This window comes from Brachycentrus maculatus, unplaced genomic scaffold, assembly GCF_059751285.1.
Source record: "Brachycentrus maculatus isolate JH-2025_06_01 unplaced genomic scaffold, ASM5975128v1 h1tg000033l, whole genome shotgun sequence".
NCBI lineage: Eukaryota > Metazoa > Arthropoda > Insecta > Trichoptera > Brachycentridae > Brachycentrus > Brachycentrus maculatus.
The window spans coordinates 334,868-358,682 of NW_028280787.1; the positions used below are offsets into that span (position 1 = coordinate 334,868).

Consider the following 23,815-nt stretch of genomic DNA (forward strand, 5'->3'; position numbering starts at 1 on the left):
ATGCAATATAGGTCATAAACAGTTAGGTGAGGCTATGAGAGGGTTAGGTTAGGTCAAATGTATGTTGAAATATATATAATTTGACAATCCACGGTGTAGTGGTTAATGCATTTGGTTACTGTGCCGGAGGTCCCGGGTTCAAAGTTTTGTATTTTTCAACAAATTTTGTGAACTTGTACACATATTGCCATCGCAATGAACTTATCTGTCTATGGAGCAGAATCTGATATTTGTGAACAAAGATTTGGACGCATTTGATGCAGAATATTTCCACAGATGTCAACAGCGTAAGGAAAAGTATTACAATGTCAAAACTAGGCTAGGAGAAATTGTTTGAATGTTGGACACGCGCTGTGTGGCAGACGCGAGTTATCTGAAGTGGCACAGACTGTGTGCCTACCGCGGGATGGGCATTTCCCGAGGTGTCACAGACTGCGTGTCAACCACAGGATGGGCATAATCTGAGATGTCACAGACTGTGTGCCAACAGTGAGATTGGCATTATTTGATGTGATACAAACTGTAAAATAACCACAACGCTGTCATCCGATGTGACCCAGACTGTGTGCCAACCATGGGATGGGCATTACCCAAGGTGTCACAGACTGCGTGCCAACCATGGAATGGGCATAACCCGAGATGTCACAGACTGTGTGCCAACCGCGAGGTAACAGATGATTTAGAATATTTCTACATTTTGCCTAAAGCAAATTTGTTTATTGCATTGTTTGCCTGTAAATATGTGTATATTTTTGGACAGTTCCGTTCTGGACACATTTGAAGTGTGTAATTGAAGTTTGTGAGGAGATTGATTTGAAAGGGAGAAGAACGAGTTTGACAGAAGATCAAAAATAGATGAGATCAGATTGAAATATTCAACATTATGAAAAGTCCAAGCCGGAATTTTTAGAATATTTTTTTCCACACAATTTAAATATATCATAAGAGGTTCATCAATCTTATTGATTGTAACTGCAGACAGTTGGTAGAATTCCATATTCAATTGTTGGGTAATACATCCAAAATTAAACATGGATATTGGATTGAATTCTACTTTTATTAACATATATATGATAATATTGCTCGCTCCTTTCAACAACGTCATACATACAAAAACTTTTTAAAGTTTAAAAATATCATGAAATGTTTTAAAAATAAATATCATGCCACTTGTTGAACTTTTTACTATGCTACCGATCTTTTTAGGTAAAACCTGAAGGTTTTTTTCTCCATTTGAAAAATATTTAGTATATTTAAAAAAATAATTAAACAATACCTTTTCTTCAAAATGCAAAAACAACACTTTCTGCCCTGTAGCGGGTAAATATTAAGTTAAAAATATGCCGTTTTTGCTGGGATATAGTACACTTTCTAGGCATTTCGAAAACATGCACAACTGAAAATTGAAGATTTTTGATATATGGCATTGTTGAAAGCAGTGAGCGATATGTGACGCGTTTCGTCTTATTAAGACATTATCAAACACTTAGAGTGTTTGATAATGTCTTAATAAGAGGAAAAGTGTCACATATTATCATACGTATGTAAATAACCGTGTTTAATTTTGGGGATATATTACCCAAGAATTCATCAATATCTCTTTGTCCCGCACGACACTCGGTTGAACATTTAACAAAGCATTTATCAATTACACTTTTTACTCTGTTATTTTGGTGTTGACATAATTATATTTATTCAATTTCTTTAAAAAAATCTCCCAATTTTTAATCAACCTCATTCTTAGCGCGTATAATTCAACGTGAATACGAATACCTACGAAAATCACATGACCAACACCAACATACGTAATGTTGCTAAACTCATATCCGGACTGCGATCCCATGTGGATATATCTAGCGAGGACTTTTAACCAGCATTGTTGGACGTGAGTTTACATATCCTATGTAAATTCAAGTGAAATCATAGCATTAAAATCATATTTCATTTAAGTAGCTACACAGCTAACTTAGAAGCATACAAAATCATTGAATTGTATAAAGTCTTACCTTTTTATAGAGAGATATGGGCGATTGTCCACTACCCGGAATTTGACGGTCCGGCAGTCCGGTTTTGAAAAATGAATGCGACTACGATAGTTTAGCATGATGGAATTTATGCGTAACGTGTTCACGCACTGATCAAGAGCACCAATCCAAAAAAAGATGGACAAAAGCACAAGCCAATCCAAGCCAATCGTCGTTTTACAACGCTAACCAACGTGCCGGACGGTAATATTCTGTGTAATTACTTGTAGTGCCCATAGAGAGTGTTTTTGCCTATAATTTTCACTCATGAATTACATGAAATTAAATTAAATTCAAGTTTTGTACCGACATTTCTTGATGGAACTGCATTTTATATAATAAAGTAACAACTAAACAGTTTTTTTTTGCATTTATTTTCTTTGACCAGTGATGGTTTCATATTTACTGACATCATCAGACTTGTGATTTATTTTACTGTGATTTTTTAGTTATTTTTACTTTATAAATAACTGTAACTTTAACTTTTTCTCCGCGTCTTCAATGTATGCGAGCAACACGCATACGCGGCACAGCTTTTAGGGAAACGAAAACACTCTTTTAAACATAAAGAGTATACCCACTCAGAAGTTCGAATAAGCTATAAAATTTATAAAGTTGAGGCCTAAAAAAGCCCATTATAAGCGGTGATGCATAAGCTGTAGATAGATTTCTAGCAAATGTCCCACTTGTATGAGATCATGCATAGTTTTCGAAACTAGTGTGTTTAATTATCAAGTGAATGCCAGATATAATATGTGTATGAATGAATATATATAGCATGTTCAAAAAGTTAAGTACTTTTCATTAAGGCACGCGAGTGTCTGAAATTTCAATAGGTAGGTACCATCTGTGTCGCGCCACGCTAGGTATGAAAAAGCGCAATTATTTTACGACTCAACCACGCGGATATATACACCTGGGATCGCACTCTTTTTGTTCTCTCTATATCCGACGGACAATGATATTTTATTTGAATTTTTTATATATTTTTTTTCATCATTGCGTCGTTCCTCAGCTGAAACCGGACATCTTGACTTTGTGGGTTGTAACTTTGACTTACTTTTCTAACTTTTGATATAACATTAAGACTAAATCTTTTACTAAAATATCTGAAATATATTTTTAATATAATTATTCATTTTTTCACGTTAGTAACATTGTGTATATTTTAATTTGTTTTTAATTTCTTCTCTTCAGAACTCATGTGTATTTCTATGGCGTTTTGATAGATCACCACTGAAGTATCTGTGGACGATATATATGTATATATATATATATATATATATATATATATATATATATATATATATATATATATATATATATATATATATATATATATATATATATATATATATATATATATATATATATATATATATATATATATATATATATATATATATATATATATATATATATATATATATATATATATATATATATATATATATATATATATATATATATATATATATATATATATATATATATATATATATATATATATATATATATATATATATATATATATATGTATATATATATATATATATATATATATATATATATATATATATATATATATATATATATATATATATATATATATATATATATATATATATATATATATATATATATATATATATATATTTATATATATATATATATATAAATATATATATAAATATAGATTTTGTGTCAATACCGCAGGTAGGTTTGTCATTTTTATTTTGTATTATTAGGGATAGAAAATAGGCAATGAGATATTTGTATAGCTTGTCGTTTTGCCTTCACCTAATGTACAATCAAACGATGCCCAAACAATGCGAAAACGACTTTGCAACAACAGCAAAAAGAGTTGTGTCATGTCAACCCTTAATTGTATTCAAAATTTACTATATATATATTTATATATATATATATATATATATATATATATATATATATATATATATATATATATATAAATATAAAATGGATTTAGAGGTACATTTGTGGTGAAATATCTGTATTTCTTGATTTGTTTGAGAGCTGAAATATAGTAGGGGAATATGACCCTTGAAAACGGGACCATCGATAGTTAAGAAGCTCATTTTCCTATGCAATTCTTGATGCAAATATAACATTATTTTTTGGATCTGTAAAAGGATTGACTGGAAATACAAGGCTAATATTTTGGCAAAGTAAAGTTTAAACTTAAATCACGCAGCTTCTAACCGTTGAAGTGTCCTACGCACCGCAGGTATGGACAACAAACATGAATAAAGAATATCCAAAAAGGTTTTAAAAATAGATTTTTTGCAGAATTCTCAAACATATCAATGAATACAAATGAAGCGTGGAATTCTTTCAGTTCCATTATTCCAAGAAATATTTGTGTGTGAGACTCTTGTCTTCATAGGTCAGCGGTTAGCGTGATTAGATATATCATTTCAAGATTTTTGATTCCATGTTCCGTTTGACATCATGTCAAGAATATTCTTGACATGATGGAATCAAAAAGCATTGTGTATTTCTGGTATATTCTTAGCATCATGTCATTAAAAACCGTAGTGTTTCTGGGATATTCATGGAATGATAGCATTAAAAACCGTTGTGTATTTCTGCTATATTCACGGAATTATGACATCAAAAAGCGTTGTTATTTCTGCTTGAAAAATGGCATTAAAAACTGTTGTCTATTTCTGGTACATTCTTGGAATGATGGCATTAAAAACCGTTGTTTATTTCTGCTGTATTCATGGAAAAATGGCATTAAAAAACGTATTGTATTTCTGTTATATCCTTGGCATGATACCATTTAAAACTGTTGTGTATTTCTGGTATATTCTTGGCATGTTTGCCTTAAAAACCATTGTTTATTTCTGGTATATTCTTGGGATGATGGAATCGAAAACTGTTGTGTATTTCTGGTATATTCTTGGCATGTTTGCCTTAAAAACTATTGTTTATTTCTGGTATATTCTTGGGATGATGGAATCGAAAACTGTTGTGTATTTCTGGTATATTCTTGGCATGTTTGCCTTAAAAACCATTGTTTATTTCTGGTATATTTCTTGGGATGATGGAATCAAAAACTGTTGTGTATTTCTGCTATATTCATGGAACGATGACATCAAAAACGCCACAGTTAAATCCTTATGCCATAGTATAATGCACATGAGTTCTCCATTCACTAACTAAAGCCCTCGAACAAACACATCTGACAACAGCAGAGAAGGTATCAAGTAGACAACACCCAAGTGACACAAGGTTTTCTGAATAATACAAAACAAAGTAGTTGTTTAACAATAAAATTAATTTGTTTAACGGCAAAGATAAAATGAAAGGGAACTTGAAGGTTGACCTAAAAGATGTAAAAATTATTTGGTTATGACAAAACTAGTGCTTTAAATATAAATAACATTCATTTTTGATGTACTATTGTCTGTCCGCCTCCGTAGTGTAATGGACAGCACGCTTGGCTACCGTTCTGTAGGTCCCGGGTTCGATTCCCAGGGGGGGTCAAATAAATATAAGTGATTTTTTCACTATAATATTAATTCAATATTACCCTGGACTGGTACCTGAAACGGAGGGCTGATCACCTTTCCTTCGTGTGTTAACGATCAAGATAACACTGCGTTTATATATTGCAGTGCCCTATGCACCATTGAGGTGCGGATAAGGGTTTGAATTGAAATTGAATTGAATTGATGTACTAAGGTTGGCACACAGTGTGTGACACCTTGCAAGCGGTGTAACCAAAACTAGTATTTTATTTTTTTTAACTAATTTACATTTTTGAATACTAACCTTCGTCACAGACCGTGTGCCAACCTCAGTAAATAGTAAACGTAATCAATATTTGAAGCACTAACTTTGTAATTTATCATTTCATAACTTAAAAAATAACTCTGTTAAAAAATCACTGTATTTCTTATTTATAAACCTAGAATCTTTAAAATATCCACAAAAAAAACACAATTTAGATATAATATTCAGGATACTTTGTGTCACTTGTTTTCACTAATGAGTAAAGTCTAAGTATTACAATTTTAAGTAAATATAGAAGATTTAAGGGACTACTTTAGTAAGTAAGCGCTTAAGCTGTGAAAAGTTCAATAATTAATTATATTTTTAAATGTATATATAGGAGAAAATATTTTTATTTATTAATTTGTCAACTTATCTTGAGCAACTACACTTTTGCCATATTAAAAATCGCCGAGTCTTAAAAAACGCATATTATAATGTTTTGTATTAGATGTCCGCCTCCGTAGTGTAATGGTCAGCACCTCGGCTACCGTTCTGGAGGTCCCGGGTTCGATTCCCCGGGGGGTTCAAATAAATAAAAGTGATTTTTTCACTGTAATATTTATTCAATATTACCCTGGACTGGTACCTGAAGCAGAGGGCTGATCACCTTTCCTTCATGTATAAACGATCAAGATAACACTGCTTTTATATGAAGCAGTGCCCTATGCACCATTGGGGTGCGGATAAGGGTTTTATTATTATTATTATTTAATGTAACACCATCACAATGACCCATTACGTGGTATTAATGTAACATTTTTACAAGGACCCATTACGTAACATTGGTTACCCATTTCCAATAGGAATATAACATGGTATTAATGTTAGATTTTCGCATTGACCCATTACATAACATTTTTGTTACACCTTCGCAATGACTCATTACGTAACATTTGTGTTACACCTTCGCAATGACCCATTACGTAACATCTATTATCCAACTCGCATGTTTAGAGACCTGACGAGATAATACGGCAAAAGCGATTGAAAAAAATAGGTGTCACAAAATTTATGCACTTCTATTACGGAACACTTGCAAGGAATGCCAACATTACAAATATAGAATTGTTAATTTTATTAGAGAAAATTGGTGTGATTGTTTAGAATATGAACCGTTGAGGGTGAAACGTTTTGGATGTGGAATGGATTTCGGATGTTAAATACTGCAAGGCTAATTCTATAAGGCAATTTATCCTAAATATTTTTAATAGTAATTGCTGTTTTTCTGAAGTTAAGATACTGTTGTTTTAGCTACGGGCGAATGATCCAGTGTCTGATGGCATAAATAAATAATATAGAACCGTACAAGTGATAGAAGTAAAACTTCTTTAAAAACAAAGAATAAAGAGAGATTTAGTGCAAGAGACAGAGAGAGAGAGAGGGATCTCTCCCTCAGAGAGACAGAGAGAGAGAGAGAGAGAGAGAGAGAGACAGAGAAATAGCATCTAAAAAGAAAAAGAACAATACATAATCAATATATTTTTTCAATATGTACACTGTCATTAATTGGTGATTCAATTGCAAATACTGATAATAATGGTTTGTGATAATGTTTGTAAAGCTCTCTCTCTCTCCCCCCTTCTTTCTATGCTACATCTCTCTTCACTCTCATGTAACGAAATGTGCCTAATAAAGGGACGCGTCCTTGAAATTTCACTCTCGTTCAATTATTGATTGTCGAACCGCCGCCACTTCAAAAACTACTAGATTTGTAACTATTTCATCGACACAATCATGTCCAAGTTACATCATTGCGTCGACATGCGAGAGTGTAGCGGTGGCTACGGCATTCTATCCTGCTTGCCTACCCCCGCGTGAAACAGCGTGACGGCTAGCTAGTGTGACAGTAACGAATTTCATACTTCTAAGAATGATTATGTTAAAATAAAATAATGCATTACGATACTGGCAAATTTAGTATATAGAGAGAAAAACTGACCAAAGAGGAATCAAAAAATATTTTTTCGAATTCAATTTTTTTTCAATTAGTAGGGGATAAAGTATGCTTGCTCGTGACTCTGCGTTACCTCATCAAGTGACAATCTTTACCTAAGTAAATATATACTCATATAGTGATGTTTAAAAAAATTCATTTAAAATTTTATATTTTTGGTTTTTTTGGAGGCATTTGTGGTACATGTGTACTACATATTTAACATATTAAGAGAAATTAAGGCAATTTTTAGAAGATTACTGAATAAAAGTTATATACAAGTAGAATACAAATGATTCTGAGTGATTTCGGTAACCTCAAATGACATTTTGTGGTCATTTAAGGTCAGGTCATTTGATCAATTACGAAGCATTTGTGTTACAGCTTTACAATGACCCATTACGTAGCATTTATGTTACAGAATGACCCATTAAGTAGGTTTTGTGTTACAGCTTCACAATGACCCATTACGTAGCTTTTGTTACAGTTTTAAAATGACCTGTCACTAGCTTTTGTGTTACAGCTCTGCAATGACCCATTACATAGCATTAAGGTGATATATTTTGTCAAAAATCATAATTTCAATAAAGAATTTTCAATACAAGCTTTCTAGATATTACTTTATTTTTTTTCAGCCTTATTTAAAAATATTTCTAGCAATTTTTAAGCTTTGGACCTTGCTTTTTAAACACTCTAAATAATTTTGCGAAGATTTCTACATTTAAAGTGCTCGAATGCCATTCTGATTGGTTTCTAGAGTATATAAGGCAAATTTAAGACCACAAATGCCCCCAAGTGGAAACAATCTCTTCAGCGCACATTTCTAGTTCCCAAACGCGACCTATCACGACCTCTTACGGACTATTTCATACAATTATTATTATTGTAAGCCAAGAAATCCACTAGGATAACGTTTATATGGGCAGAAGCACGCAATTCTTCACTAATTTAATGTACACGGTACAATAACGCCACCCGCATTACTCAAATATAACAACTAATACTCGATATATCACTTGGAACTACATCCGCCTCCTGTGCCACTTAATATTACATCTTTGCAAGGACCCATTACGTACCACTAATGTTACATCTTCGTAAGGACCCATTACGTACCACTAATGTTCGTAAGGACCCATACGTATCACTAATGTTACATCTTCGTAAGGACCCATTTACGTACCAATAATGTTACATATTTGCAAGGACCCATTACGTACCACTAATGTTACATATTTGCAAGAACCCATTACGTACCACTAATTTTACATCTTTGCAAGGACCCATTACGTACCACTAATGTTACATCTTCGCAAGGACCCATTACGTACCACTAATGTTACATATTCGCAAGGACCCCCACTACATATCACTAATGTTACATCTTCGCAAGGACCCATTACTTAGCACTTTGTTACATCTTTGTAACGACCCATTATGCATCACTAAAGTAACATATTCGTAAGGACCTATAACGTAGCACTAATGTTACATCTTCGCAAGGACCCATTATGTAACACTTTATTTTTCGAAGACCCCATTACGTAATACTAATGTCACAATTTTCGAAGACCCCATTATGTAGCGTAAATGTTACATCTTCCCAAGTACCCGTTACATTGTATCAACATAATATATTCATAAGGATTCCATACGTAGCATTAATATTACGCAGGAACGCGTTATGCAACAGTGATGTTATATCTTCGCAATGGACTGTATAAAACCGATGTAACATCTTTACAATGACCTATTACGTAACACTAGTGTTACATCTCCAATAATGAAGTTTCCTTTACCTTCGTAATGACTAATCATGTAACACTATTGTAACATGTTAACAATAACCCATTGTGTAATACTGATGTTACATCTTTGCAATGACCCATTACGTAACACTCTCGATCTCAATGGCTCAAAGTTACCGCAACTTGCAAGGAAAAATACTAGATTTACAAAACATTTAATCAGCTTCAATAAAAGTAAGGCCATTTTTATATCCATCAAAAATTACCAGGATAACTCCTTAAATCTATATTTTAGAGCTTTCTTCTATATATATGTATATCCGGTGAATTCCACCCAAGAGCTCCAGGGTTCGATTCCCGACCGGGTCGACAAAATAAGTGAAATTCCGCTGTTCGTTCGAATCGGACTGGTGTCAGAAGCTACAGCCTTATCACCGTGGCTTTTTAAATATAATACAGTGCCCTATGCACCAATGGGTGCGGATAAGAAGAAAATACTTCGCTAAAGCGTAGCATAGTGATTGAGAAATTAACAAAATGAATCTTGGGATTTTTTAAATATATTTTTGCTGTGGCAACGTTATCACATCTGTTGCCATTTTAACATGCTATTTTTTTCGACAGACTTCATCCGCACGATGGGGTGTTGTGTGGCGCCGGAGCGGCGCTGTAATGGCACTGTAATGGCGCCGACTTCAGTAAGATAATAGACAGTTGGACCAGGCTAGTTGAGGCAAGCAACTGCGGGCGTGGTGTGTGACAGCTAGAACCAGCTCGACGCGCCACCCAGTTTGGTCGACAGCTCTCCGATGCCTCTGCCAAACATGTTACCAACCTGCAAAGAACAAATATTAAACTTTGGGTATCGGAAGACCCCAGCTCATATTGGTATGGAAATCTTAGTACGCAGCTCGTAACTTTTCGCCATCTGAGTCACAGATTCCACGTCCTTACCAGCGCCCCGCCAAGGGCCGACTGACGGCAGCCATCTGATAAGCGAGAGACTGGAAATCGAATCAAACGAAAACGAAGTGTATTTTGTATATTAAAAGCATTGTTAACCTTGTGGTATGGTAATATAACACTCTCCTTATCATTCATCGTTTACTTTGTGTAATACCTAACTTACACTTTCTCTAGTAACTTTTAAGAAACGTCTGAGACATTACTATTTATCATTAGAATCCTAACTGTCCATCAAACCTTCTCCCTTAGTTTTTCCATCTACCTCCTTCCCTAAACTACCTTTTTCCTTTGTCATCAATTTGTAATTTATGTTTTTTTAATATTCAAGTCCTATCTACCCTCTGATTGCAAACAGCTATGTTCGCTGTTGTGTTACTTTACTTTGTAATCTAGACTCCCCAGCCCTGCTTAATACCTCATTATTGCTTACATATTCCAATTGATCCCTCACCTCATACCTTAGTTTTTCCTTCTGCCTCTTTCCCTAAACTCCCTTTTTCCTTTGCCTTCCTTATTATCATCAATTTTTTATTTATGTTTTTTTAATATTCAAGTACTATCTACCCTCTGATTGCAAACAGCTATATTATATGGTATCAAACGTTTTGACCAATATCACTAGTCTGCTTTTGGTTGGTAGAAAGATATTGCTTTTTAGCAATAAGCCCGCCAATGTAATTATTTCTTTGTACATGAAGTTTAAATAAATAAGTAAATTGATAAATCTTCAACACGTGTCTGTAGCATCACATCTCAAACATCTCCAGCCCCCTCGTTCTGCCAGCCCAACAGTCCAAAATGTTGTCCCATAAATTGAGCTTACGATTTCGGTTTTCAGATACTTTTACGTTGTGGGCAAATCCGTCTGGCGAAAGAGGAAGAAGAGGAGTGGCGGTACTTCCCTAGAAGCCCAAAAGCCCGGCTTGCCTAACAACTCCAAATAAAAATGACTAAATCTAGACCAAATGATTAAAAATACATAATTAATGTATGACTATTTTTAAATTATCGCGCGCTTACATGATTATTAAACACTATCCATGCCATTATATGGTGATGGTACTTATTGGTTATGGTTAATATCTGAGGAAGATATTTTACTATAGTGAACATTTTCTTTATTTCAAGTCGATGGCTATACCTTACAAAAGTTACATGTTAGCATATTTTTACAATGATTACAATACATTGTTTATATTTATAATACTTTCTGGGTGCTTACTATACTGGGATTGATATGAGGTAAAGAAATTAAAGGTACATCATGTATTCACGAATGTGAAAAATAATGGGCTTGCCTTACTGGTAAACCCTAGGCACGCCACTGAAGAAGAGATACATGGTTTTGGTTGAAATCTCAAGATATTGCTTTTCAGCAATAAGCCCGCCAATGTAATTATTTCTTTTCTGTACATGAAATTTAAATAAATAAAAATACCTCTTTAAAAACCACTATTTCGTGGTTACTGAAGTAGTAATCTAACCGTCTCGCTCTCTCGCAGTACCACATTTATTAGATAAATGAAATAACACGTCGCTAGCAGACAAAAAATAAACATTATTATATATAATTACGTAGAATTCATGGCACCGACTAATTGTTGTTTTACAACATTTTGAGTGTGTCCAAATACTTGTTCACAAAATCTGGATTATCTCCAATTATAGGAGTTATTTTCATATTATTTTTTAACATCTCATCAAAGATGAAGAAGAATAAATATATATATAGAACTTCCAAGAATTTGAGTAGTGTGGTTGTCAATAATGGGTAGAATTGGTGAATGTTACACGTGTGTAAAGTGACGGTCGTCAGCCCCGTAAATGCCCAGACTTCCATATTCTTCTTCATCTTTGATGAGATGTTAAAAAATAATTGTTGTTTTAATTGAAAACAATATTTTGAAACATTTAACGATTTGTAGACTTTTCACTCACTTTTCCAACGACGGCCGTTACATTTCCTAGTTTTCCGTCTTCCGCGAGGGCTTCCAGTCTTGATTTTCCTTTGGCTCCATCGTCAGAACCATCTTCTCCACCCCTGGAACAAAAACCCAACCGTTAACACACTTCTTCCTCTTCTTCTTATAACCCCTATCCGCACCCAACGGTCCAAAGAGCACCGTATCATATGGGTACAGCGTTATCTTGACCATTAATTACAATATGAGAATGAAAATCAATTATATTTATTAAGACCCCCCTTGGGAATCGAACATGGGACCTCCAGCACGGTAGTCAAACGCGCTTACCACTACACTACGGTGGCACACTATACACTCTTACAATTTGGAAACAGTTGAATTTTGATATCTTTTCAGTTTTTTTATTTTTATTTTTATATTTATCATTACATTCATTTGAAAAAAATAACAAAATTTAAACATGGTCACTTTCATTTTTGGTACTATTTTCTGGACTATAGGTCTGGAGATTGCTGTGTTAACTTTTAATGCTCTTTCTTATATTTGCTTATATGAAGCGCCGGAGTGATCACCTTGCCTTCATGAAGGAAACGAGCGAGATAACAAACACTGCGTTAATACGATGCAGTGCCCTATGCACCATTGGGTACGGATAAGGGTTAGAATTTTATACAGTGTATGCATTTATATGTATATAGTCAACATATAAATGGCGAGAAGAGTGAATGCAGGGAATAGAATAAATGGTGCTTTGAACAGAGTGATTGCAAATAAAAATATGTCCATGGAAGCCAAGCTAGCGGTTCACAACGGTGTGCTGGTACCGACACTAATGTATGGAAGCGAAACATGGAACTGGCAAAGGAAGGATGAAAGCAGAGTGAACGCTGTTGAAATGCGCTCCCTCAGTCAAATGTGTGGAAAATCATTGTATGACAGAATTAAAAACGAAGATGTAAGAAAGGAATGTAAGGCTGAACGACGAATAATTGAAAAGATTAGGAAGAGTTCTTTACGGTGGAATGGACATGTGGAGCGAATGGATAACGAGAGAATGACTAAGAAAATATATGTGGCGAATGTGAGAGGGAAAACAGAACGAGGACGACCGAAAAAGACGGCACGATCAGATCAATCAGAACCTAAAATTTGGCGGTGTCAAAAGTCTGCGTAATCGGAGGGCATGTATGACTAGATGTATGGATGTGAAGGAGGAGTGGATGTCAGGACAGAAAAGTGTGGCGTTCCATCCTCTCTACCTACCCCTGCGGGGTAATGGCGTGATGGTAGTAGTAGTAGTAGTAGTATAAATGGTTTACGAAAAAAAAAAATTGTATTGTAAGATGGACTCACTCGTCACCGCGCTGAGACATGATGAGGGAGCAGGTGGCCTCCTCGGCCTGCATCCTGGTGGACACCGTGGTATAGGACTTGCAGTGCAGCTTGTCGTCTATAACCCCCTGCAGCTCAAAGTCGCTGTACATTTTCTGCAAATAGACAACACACCCGTAAAAACCTGCAGATTCAATCAAAACATGTTACTGCATCATAAGAACATTTATTCAAAACTACCCTTGTCCGCACCCGATGGTGCATAGGGCACTGCATCATATAAACGCAGTGTTATTTTGATATTTGTCTTTGGGATTATTTCCACAGATGTCAGTAGTATAAAAAATTTGCTGCATTTAAAACCTATCTACAATATTTCTAACCCTCATTCTCAACCAATGGTGCATAGGGCACTGCATCATGTAAACGCAGTGTTATCTTGATCATTAACGCATGAAGAAAGGTGATCAGCCCTCCGCTTCAAGCACCAGTCCAGGGTAATATTGAATAAGAGTGAAAAAATCACTAATAATTATTTCACACGAAATAATGTTGGGAATCGAACCCGGGGCCTCCAGCATGGTGGCTGAGCGAGCTGACCATTACACTACGAAGGCGGACAAAGCTCTATCTAGTCTTCTATATTCTTCTTCTTCTTCTTCTTCTGCTTGGTGTAGGCCTTGTGGCCTGTTTTTAAGAGGGATTAGACTCCTGCAATGTTGATTACTAGTTGTCGTTCCATCTCTTTGGCAGTCTGCCCGGGAGTCTTCTATCTTGGGGTTGACCGTACAGTGCAATGTGGTGGAGTCTGGATGACTCCATTCTGCTCACATGCACATATCATTGCTTTCCCCGCCTAACGACATTTTCGAGCACTAGGTGCAGCGCAGTCAAGGGATAGCTGGAGAAGAGTAATTGCTTCCACAAGGGTCACAACCCTCAGTAATGAGTAGTATTACTATACGGAGAAGAAGTAGAAAATATTACCTTAAGGATGATTGAGAGACAAGCGCACTGGTGAGGATGCAGGGCGGGTCGCTCCGTCAGCCAGGTGCTGATGAGGCCCAGCTGCCCCGCGTACCACTGCTCGAACAAGGTTAGGATCCACAGCTCATCCGTGACCTGTCCATCGAATGAACATGACATTAGTACCCGCCAACTCTCAGTGTCGCCAGTTTACAACTATAATCTTAAAATTATCCGGAGCATTGGTCTGCTTGTTCCCGATAGTTAGCTAAGACAGCGTCGGCATAGATTGTTTCACATTTCTATACACAGGACCAACCTGCCCATGGTTATAACTAACTAACCATCACGCCGCTTCCCCGCAGGGGTAGGCAGAGAGAATAGAGCGCCACACCACTCTGTCCTTGCAAACATTCTTCGCTTCTTCCACGTTCATGCATCTCCTCATACATACCCGCCGATTGTTACGACTCCTAACCTGACCACTTTCAAGTATTTGGCATACCTGATCGTGCCATGTTTTTCTCCGTCTTCCTCTGCTTCTTTTCCCACTAACATTCGCCTCATAAATTTGTTTTACCGTTCTTTCGTCACTCATTCGTTCCACATGTCCAAACCATCTTAACACACCTTTCTTAATTTTATCGATAATGCTTATCTCAGCTTTGCATTCCTTCCTTATTTCACTATTCGCACATCTATCATACATCGTTTTGTCGCACATTCTTCTGAGAGATCGCATTTCGACTGCATTCAGTCAACTTTCATCCTTCTTTTGCCAACTCCATGTTTCACTTCCATACATTAGAGTTGGAACCAGGACTCCGTTGTGCACTGCCAGTTTAGCTTCCGCTGATAGATTTTTATTTGCTATAACTGATTTCAGTGCACCGTTTACTTTGTTCCCAGCATTCACTCTGCTTTCATGGTTATGCCTGTAGGAATGCCTGTAGGTGGTTCTGATGGTTTCGGTGGTTCCGGTGGTTCCGATGGTTATGCCTGTAGGAAGAGCTATTGCTTTGTTGAACAATATCACACTGGATATTGATCTGATCCATGTGTCTGAAGGAGTATTCCGAAGCGGGATTCTTCTGCATCTTTTACAAGAGTCTTCTTGCTTACTTTTTAGTTTATGTTTTTAATGTATACGCCTTGAATGTTTATTTGTAATGTATATATCAATTATTGAATAAATTGAATTGAATTGAATTTATTTACTATATAATCATAATTCTTTACAGAATAAAGACATAGAAAGGAGAGTGAATGCTGGGAACAGAGTGAATGGTGCACTAAAATCAGTTTTAGCAAATAAAAATCTATCAGCGGAAGCTAAACTGGCAGTACACAATGGAGTTCTGGTTCCAACCCTTATGTATGGAAGCGAAGCATGGAGTTGGCAAAAGAAGGATGAAAGCAGACTGAATGCAGTCGAAATGCGATCCCTCAGACGAATGTGTGGCAAAACGATGTTTGATAGATGTTCGAATGATGAAATAAGGAAAGAATGTAAGGCTGAGATAAGCATTATCAGTAAAATTAAGAAAGGTGTGTTGAGATGGTTTGGACATGTGGAGCGTATGAGTGAAGAAAGAAAGGTTAAACAAATTTATGAGGCGAATGTGGTTGGAAAAAGAAGCAGAGGACGACCGAGGAAAACTTGGCACAATCAGGTATGTCAAATACTTGAAAGCGGTCAGGAGTCGTAATAATCGTCGGGTATGTATGAGGAGATGCATGAATGTAGAAGAGGCAAAGAATGTTTGCAAAGACAGAGTGGTGTGGCGTTCGATTCTCTCTGCCTACCCCTGCGGGGAAGCGGCGTGATGGTTAGTTAGTTAGTTAGTTAGTTAGTTATATTGATCAAACTCAAAACACAATGCTTGACTTCACTTGAGACATCTATGGTGGGATGAGGGATTTCTCTCATCCCACCATAGATGTCTCTGGTAAAGTCTAGTGAATAATTCTTTATGATTCAATCGTTTATTGTAGCCCCACTAAAAATGTACAAATTAAAAAGTAAGGACTAATTCTCACCTTGGATCTAATTTGGTCCATACAATTTCTCATGAAGGTCACGTAACCCTGACCCATATCCTTCCCGGAGCCAGAGACATTCTGTGAAAACATATAACAACGTGTTAAGACATTTTGAAAAGGTATTTTTTTATGCCTGTGAACCGCTGGCGACGGGATTTGATATTAATGTCTTCTTCTTCTTCATTTTGTTGTAGGGCTTGTGGCCTGTTTTTAAGAGGGATTAGCCTCCTGCGATGTCGATTCCCAGCTATCGACCCATCTCTTTGGTGGTCTGCCTGGGGTTGGCTGTACAGTGCGATGTGGGGGGAGTCTGGATGGTTCCATTCTCCTCACACGCGCATACCATTGTCTCCTTCGTTGCCTTCCCCACCTAACGACATCCTCGATCTCGCATATTTCCCTGATCCTGGCATTTCTTATTCTATCTCGAAGACTCTTGCCTGATATGCTTCTTAGAGTCTTCATTTCTGACACTCTAAGCGTGTTTATTATATTAATGTACATATAGTTGTCGTTAGAAGATGTCGTTAGGTGGGGAAGGCAACGAAGAAGACAATGGTATGCGCATGTGAGGAGAATGGAACCATCCAGACTCCCCCCACATCGCACTGTACGGCCGACCCCATGGTAGATGACTCCCGGGCAGACCACCAAAGAGATGGGCCGATACCTGGGAATCGACGTCGCAGGAGGCTAATCCTCTTAAAAACAGGCCGCAAGGCCTATAATAATAATAATAACAAGAAGAAGAAATAGAAGAAGAAGAAGAAGAAGACATATAACTATATATAGCATAAGAGAGCAAGCAAAGAAGGCCGCCGCTGTGGCTGAATGCTTGGAAAATGCTGTATGGAGAAATAAACACATGCTGAAAGAGAGTAAGGTGAGAATTTATAAGACCTGCGTAAGACCAATCCGCCTCCGTAGTGTAATGGTCAGCACACTCGGCTACCGTTCTGGAAGTCCCGAGTTCGATTCCCAGGGAGGTCAAATAAAAATAAGTGATTTTTTCACTCTAATATTTATTCCATATTACCCTGGACTGGTACCTGAAGTGGAGGGCTGATCACCTTTCCTTCATGTGTTAATGATCAAGATTACATTGCGTTTATATGATGCAGTGCCCTATGCACCATTGGGGTGCGGATAAGGGTTTGAATGAATGAATTTATTTTGCAATTGCGGGAATCGAACCCGCGACACTAGTTTTGCAGTTGAGCATCTACCCAACTATGCCACAGCGCCATCATTAATGTGGTTATAAAAAAACCATCATTTTAGGACTATGTATTTATGGGAGTTGAGAGAAGGGACACTCACAGCAATGGTTAGAATGGATCCTATGAGACTCCCTTCATCGAAGCGCGCCAGTTTGGCCATGACGGCCTCCAGCACAGCGATCAGTCTCTGGCACAGCTGAGTGGTCATCCCCGTGATACACGCATCTATCTGGGTGTCCATCTTACTGTGGTATGAATGCTAGAAGGTCAAACGAAATGTTTATTATAAGCATTGTTAAATTTGTGGTGCCGTAATATAACACTCCCCTTATCATTCATCATTCACTTTATGTAATACTACTTAGAAATTATATTTCATGACATGAGGTCAACTGTATTCTATAGTTGTTTTGATGGTGGAATGATTATTCCGAAACGGTAGTCATAAAGTAGACTTTTTAAGTGGTTTTACACATAGTATGATGATGAATGATTAGGAGAATGTTGAGATGTTTATTATGTACATATTATATTAAAAACTGGCTGTATTCGGCCACGCGTTGCTGTGGCTTAGTCAGGTTAAACAGAAAAGAAAAGAGAATGCACACATTTCTAATGTCCAATATTACATTTTAAATATTAAAAATAAAACACTTCATTAGAATAATTAGATATAGAACTACGCCTGGATGGCTTACTCTGGCCAATATCTGTACCCGACGGATTCTCCAGTTCTTTGGACACGTTGCGCGTGGCAACGAGGATAGCCTGGAACGACTAGTTGTGATCGGTAGCCTGGAGGGAATGAGAGGGAGAGGAAGATCCCCCACACGATGGACCGATCAAATTAAGGCAGCAGCAGGCACCTCAGTGGTTGGAGCGCTACGTGCAGCGCAGTCAAGGGATAACTGGAGAAGAGTCATTGCTTCTGCAAGGGTCACAGCCCTCAGCAATGAGGATTAAGACGGAGAAGAAGAAGAGAATAATTAAAATGTAACTTTGTTTTGAATTACTATAAATATATTAGTATAACTCAATTATAATGTCTACAGGTTTCGAAGCTAACCACTTCTTTATCAATACTGATTAATACTCAACAAAGTTACATTTTAATTATAAAATGGAAAATCACAAAGTCAGTGCTTCCAATAAAAATTAAACACTTCTCTAGATTTATTTATGTAAACACGACTAGTTTAAAGAACTACAGGTATTCTCAACAACATATGAAAATACAAACTACTGATGATGAGAACATCTGTAGTTCTCGAAACTAGTAACTTAAAAATGTGGTCTTGTAAAGTATACAACTGTTTTATTTCTATATCATTTAATTCACAAATTTAATGTCAAATAATGTAAAAAAAATAATAAATCAAGTTAGTTACCACATCTACTCCGTCCACAGTGCACAGCTTGAAGGCTTGGTTCTTGGCATCTAGAATGACATTGACCATGGCACACACTTCGGAAGGCAGGATGTAGTCAGTCGAAATGAAAGTCACGCTCTTCTTCAAGCAAGACTGAAACACAAGAATATATATTATATATACCATAAATTGAATCGTGGACCCTCAAGATCACTATGAACTGATTAGGGGCATTCAAAATGTGGCTACTTTGTAGAATGCTACGCATTCCATGGACCGATATGGTCAGCAACGCAAATGTGCTCCAAAGAGCAAAAGCAGGGAGACAGTTACTGACTGATATCAAGGTCCAGAAGGTATCCTACCTGGGGCATGTATTTAGAGGAGACAAGTACGAGCTGTTGCACCTAATAGAGTAGTGGTTCTTGGATTCGTCTTCCGGGTTCGGCGGAGGTCAAAACATACACCCGATTTATTGTACAATATTATGCCAAATGATACGATGTACGGTATATATTTATTTATCCAATAGATCTAGTATATTATTTAAAAGGAATATATCAATATCGAATATTACTACTGCTACTAACTCCTGACATACACTCCTCGCCTCCTTCACATCCATACATCTAGTCATACATGCCCTCCGATTATGCAGACTTTTGACACCACCAGATTTTAGGTTCTGATTGATCTGATCATGCCAAGTCTTATATAATATCGAATGTTCTTTTCAAATAACATATGGAATATAGGATGTCGTGAGGTGGGGACGACAATGAAGGCGATACTGGAATGATCATATAAACAGAATGTCAGAAGATAGACTTCCACGTATCGCCCTTCAAGGTAACCCTGAAGGAAGCAGAACCCCAGGCAGACCTCCAAAAAGATGGAAAGACAGCTGGGAGTCAACGTCCCAAGAGCGACATGCAGGGGCACAAAGGCCCCTAGAATCTACAAAAAGATGAAGAAGAAAAAAATATCAATCTAACAATAAAAATAAAACAAGAGATCAAACGCTAAAACAACGCACATACTCGCATCGTAAATTTTTTTGCTGCAGTAAATATTCATTATTTTGTTTTTGTTTTTAGGTGAAAATCATGTTACAATGGTTTTGTTAATTTTGTGCACCTATGTATGTATAAATATATACCTATGTTTGAATTTGAAAAATTATATGTTATTTTTCCTATTTCACGGTTCGGTGAACGAGCATATGAAACTGGTGGGGTTCGGTACCTCCAACACGGTCAAAAACCACTGTAATAGGGTGTGGGTAAGGTGTGGGCAGAAGGCAGATCTCCTGGCTCCGGAATATATGAGACTGGACGGGGATCAGGACCATCGAGTCACTGTTTATTGCTGCCCGAGACAAAGACAATTATTATTTTTTGACATCTCATCAAAGATGAAGAAGAGTATGGAAGTCTGGCCATTTACGGGGCTGACGACCGTCACGACGATCACTTTACACACGTGTAGCATTCATCAATTCTACCCATTATTGACAGCCACATTACTCAAGTTCTTGGAAGTTCTATATATATGAACCAATTTTGAAACATTGTTCTTGAATCACAAGAACTTCACTAGAGACATCTATTGGTGAGATGAAAATATTCCATATTCTTCTTCATCTTTGATGAGATGTCAAAAATAATATGAATAATAACTCCTATAATTGGAGATAATCCAGATTTGTGAACAAGTATTTGGACACACTCAAAATGTTGTAAAGATAATTACTCTCAAGTGATGGTCGATGTCCATAAACAATAATTCCATAAATTGTCCTACTTATTGCCAACATATTGTGAGGTTTCAAGGTTTGAAAGTATTGGTCCATGTGTACAGTTACAGATACCAACCTGGAAGGCAGACTCGGTCCTCTGCACACAGCTCTCCATCATGTCGGTGGCCATTAGCTTGAGTCTCTGCTCTAGGTGTGTCCGGAACTCCGCGTCGGGCCAGTGAAGATCTCTGATGAAGCACTGCAGAGCATCCAGCTTCCAGAACAGCTCCTCGGAAGTCCCACACCCGTTACTAAAGTAACGCCAAAAATATTTATTTTGTTTTGAATATTGAAAGCATTAACTTTGTGGATCATATTGATATATTATTTTGAAAAATAAAAAGACTTTGTTTTTTGATCCACTCACATTTTTACTAACAACTACAACTACAACAACAACTAGTTTCGGCAACAACCTGTTGCCCTCTTCAGGGTTTAATTTATGACTCAAAAAGTCAAACCCTGAAGAGGGCAACAGGTTGTTGCCGAAACTAGTTGGTTGTTAGTAAAAATGTGAGTGGATCAAAAAACAAAGTCTTTTTAGTTCTCAAAATAATATAAATATTTATTTATTTAATTTCATCATACACACAATTACAAATTACAAATGACAATTATATGCCATCATTCAGTTTTCCTGTACCGAGGACACATTTCACAATACAGCAAGACCTCTTTAATCCGAATCCCTGCTAATACGAACACCTCTGTAATCCGAACGCCCACTCACACCTTAAATACATGCCTAGAATGGGCTGACCAAGTAAGTGGCCATTCCTGCGCCAGAGAAGATGCTTTTACGTAAATTAAGAGACAATCCTTTTTACTTGTCATTAAATAAATCTCAACCACCTAAAATATTGTATTTATATTATATTTATATCAAATCAAACCCGGGACCTATAGTACGGTAGCCCAGCGTACTGACCATTAGACTACCGAGGGGGACATGTAAGTTAATTAGTTATCTTTCATTTACACATTTACCAAAATCACCATTGATCAGTGTTATATGTGAGGATTTTATAGGTCATAAATGAGTATAAACTGCATTCTCACCTTTTCATTAATTGATTCGGCAGTCATTTTGTGGTAAAATCTATCCATATTTAATTTTAAAACGGTGTTTGAAAATGATGCGGAATGCATCGAAACACGTGTCACAGTAGATTTTAAGAAATAGCGATATTTACTAAGTAAAACATAAATTAAAAATGCATTCTTACCCTTTGATTTCCCATCTCTCCTTCTCGAATCCTTTGTGTAAGCTCTGGGCGATGGATGACTCCATAAGGTCCACATATCGGACCACCAGCGGTGCAAAGGTCTCCCGTAAGTGCTCGTGGAACCTTCCATTCTTCAGGTTTTCAGCTGAAAGAGTCATGTGTAACATCTTAGTATTGGCGCGTTGCAGGAGCCAGGGCGAGGACCTATCCGACATTTCGTCCGTGATAGGAACTCTTACGAGAGGTGTTATCATACATGATAAAACTAGTGAAGGATATTGGTACCATAAACCAAGCTAGGACACAAAATGCCGAACCCTCTTCTAGTGGAACGGAAGGCCTGTTGACGACAGTCAGCAGTCCGGCTTCTCCTGAGGAGTGCAACGTGGTTTCCTCCCAGCAATGAGCAAATGCTTACAAGTTCCTGATTGGCCCACACTAGATTATCCCTCATGTTTCCAACACAGATAAATAATAATAATAAATCCCTTACCGCACCCCAATGGTGCATAGGGCACTGCTTCATATAAACGCAGTGTTATCTCGATCGATTACACATGAAGGAAAGGTGATCAACCCTCAACTTCAGGTACCAGTCCAGTGTAATATTGAATAAATATAAGAGTGAAAAAATCACTTTTATTTATTAAACCCTCCTGGGAATCGAACCCGGGACCTCCAGAACGGTAGGCGAGCATGCTGACCATTACACTACGGAGGCGGACAAAATTAACACAGATCAAATCAAATAAATATAACATGTTTTCTTTAGCTAGAAGAAAAAAATCTACTAAATGATCTTTAAACCTGTTACATAATAAGCAAGGTAAATAATTACCAACTTCCATCTAAAAAAATCTTAGTATTCAATATTGTAATCCTGCGTGCATAGATGTTCATAACAAACGTAATTTAGTAGGGAGTCACTAATGCAACTAGGTAAAATGAAGTTCCCAAAAAACGTCAAAAATTATATTAACCCTCTACTACATTGCCCCTCATTAAACCACCAATTACATCATTCCTTACCAAAAGGGAAATTCAACTAAAAGTGAAACTTACCGTAAGGAAAATTCAACTAGAAGTAAAACTTACCGTCAGAGAAATTCAACTAAAAGTGACATACCAAAAAGGAAATTATTACTTAAAGTAACACAAAAAAAACAAAATCTGACATCGAATACATGAAATACTGACATCTGTGGCAAAACGATGTTTGATAGATGTTCGAATGATGAAATAAGGAAAGAATGTAAGGCTGAGATAAGCATTATCGATAAAATTAAGAAAGGTGTGTTGAGATGGTTTGGACATGTGGAGCGTATGAGTGAAGAAAGAACGGTTAAACAAATTTATGAGGCGAATGTAGTTGAAAAAAGAAGCAGAGGACGACCGAGGAAAACTTGGCACAATCAGGTATGTCAAATACTTGAAAGCGGCCGGGTCAGGAGTCGTAATAA

The 23,815-nt window shown here is 36.7% G+C and overlaps 1 protein-coding gene across 4 annotated transcripts in view; it reads right to left on the reverse strand.

The window, feature by feature from the left end:
• Positions 1 to 7,802: 7,802 nt before the first annotated feature.
• The window catches only part of Cadps (calcium-dependent secretion activator 1), a 97,636-nt gene continuing 81,623 nt past the window's right edge, over positions 7,803 to 23,815 (reverse strand). For all 4 annotated transcript variants that reach the window (XM_088273762.1, XM_088273753.1, XM_088273745.1 and 1 more), the window contains 9 exons: positions 22,356 to 22,500; positions 21,206 to 21,380; positions 19,350 to 19,484; positions 18,062 to 18,220; positions 16,739 to 16,819; positions 14,720 to 14,854; positions 13,754 to 13,887; positions 12,414 to 12,516; positions 7,803 to 10,344 (listed from right to left, as the gene is read on the reverse strand). In XM_088273762.1, the coding sequence (XP_088129888.1) occupies positions 10,273 to 10,344; positions 12,414 to 12,516; positions 13,754 to 13,887; positions 14,720 to 14,854; positions 16,739 to 16,819; positions 18,062 to 18,220; positions 19,350 to 19,484; positions 21,206 to 21,380; positions 22,356 to 22,500 (1,139 nt within the window). In that variant the 3' untranslated portion in view covers positions 7,803 to 10,272. The remainder of the gene's footprint in view (positions 10,345 to 12,413; positions 12,517 to 13,753; positions 13,888 to 14,719; positions 14,855 to 16,738; positions 16,820 to 18,061; positions 18,221 to 19,349; positions 19,485 to 21,205; positions 21,381 to 22,355; positions 22,501 to 23,815) is intronic.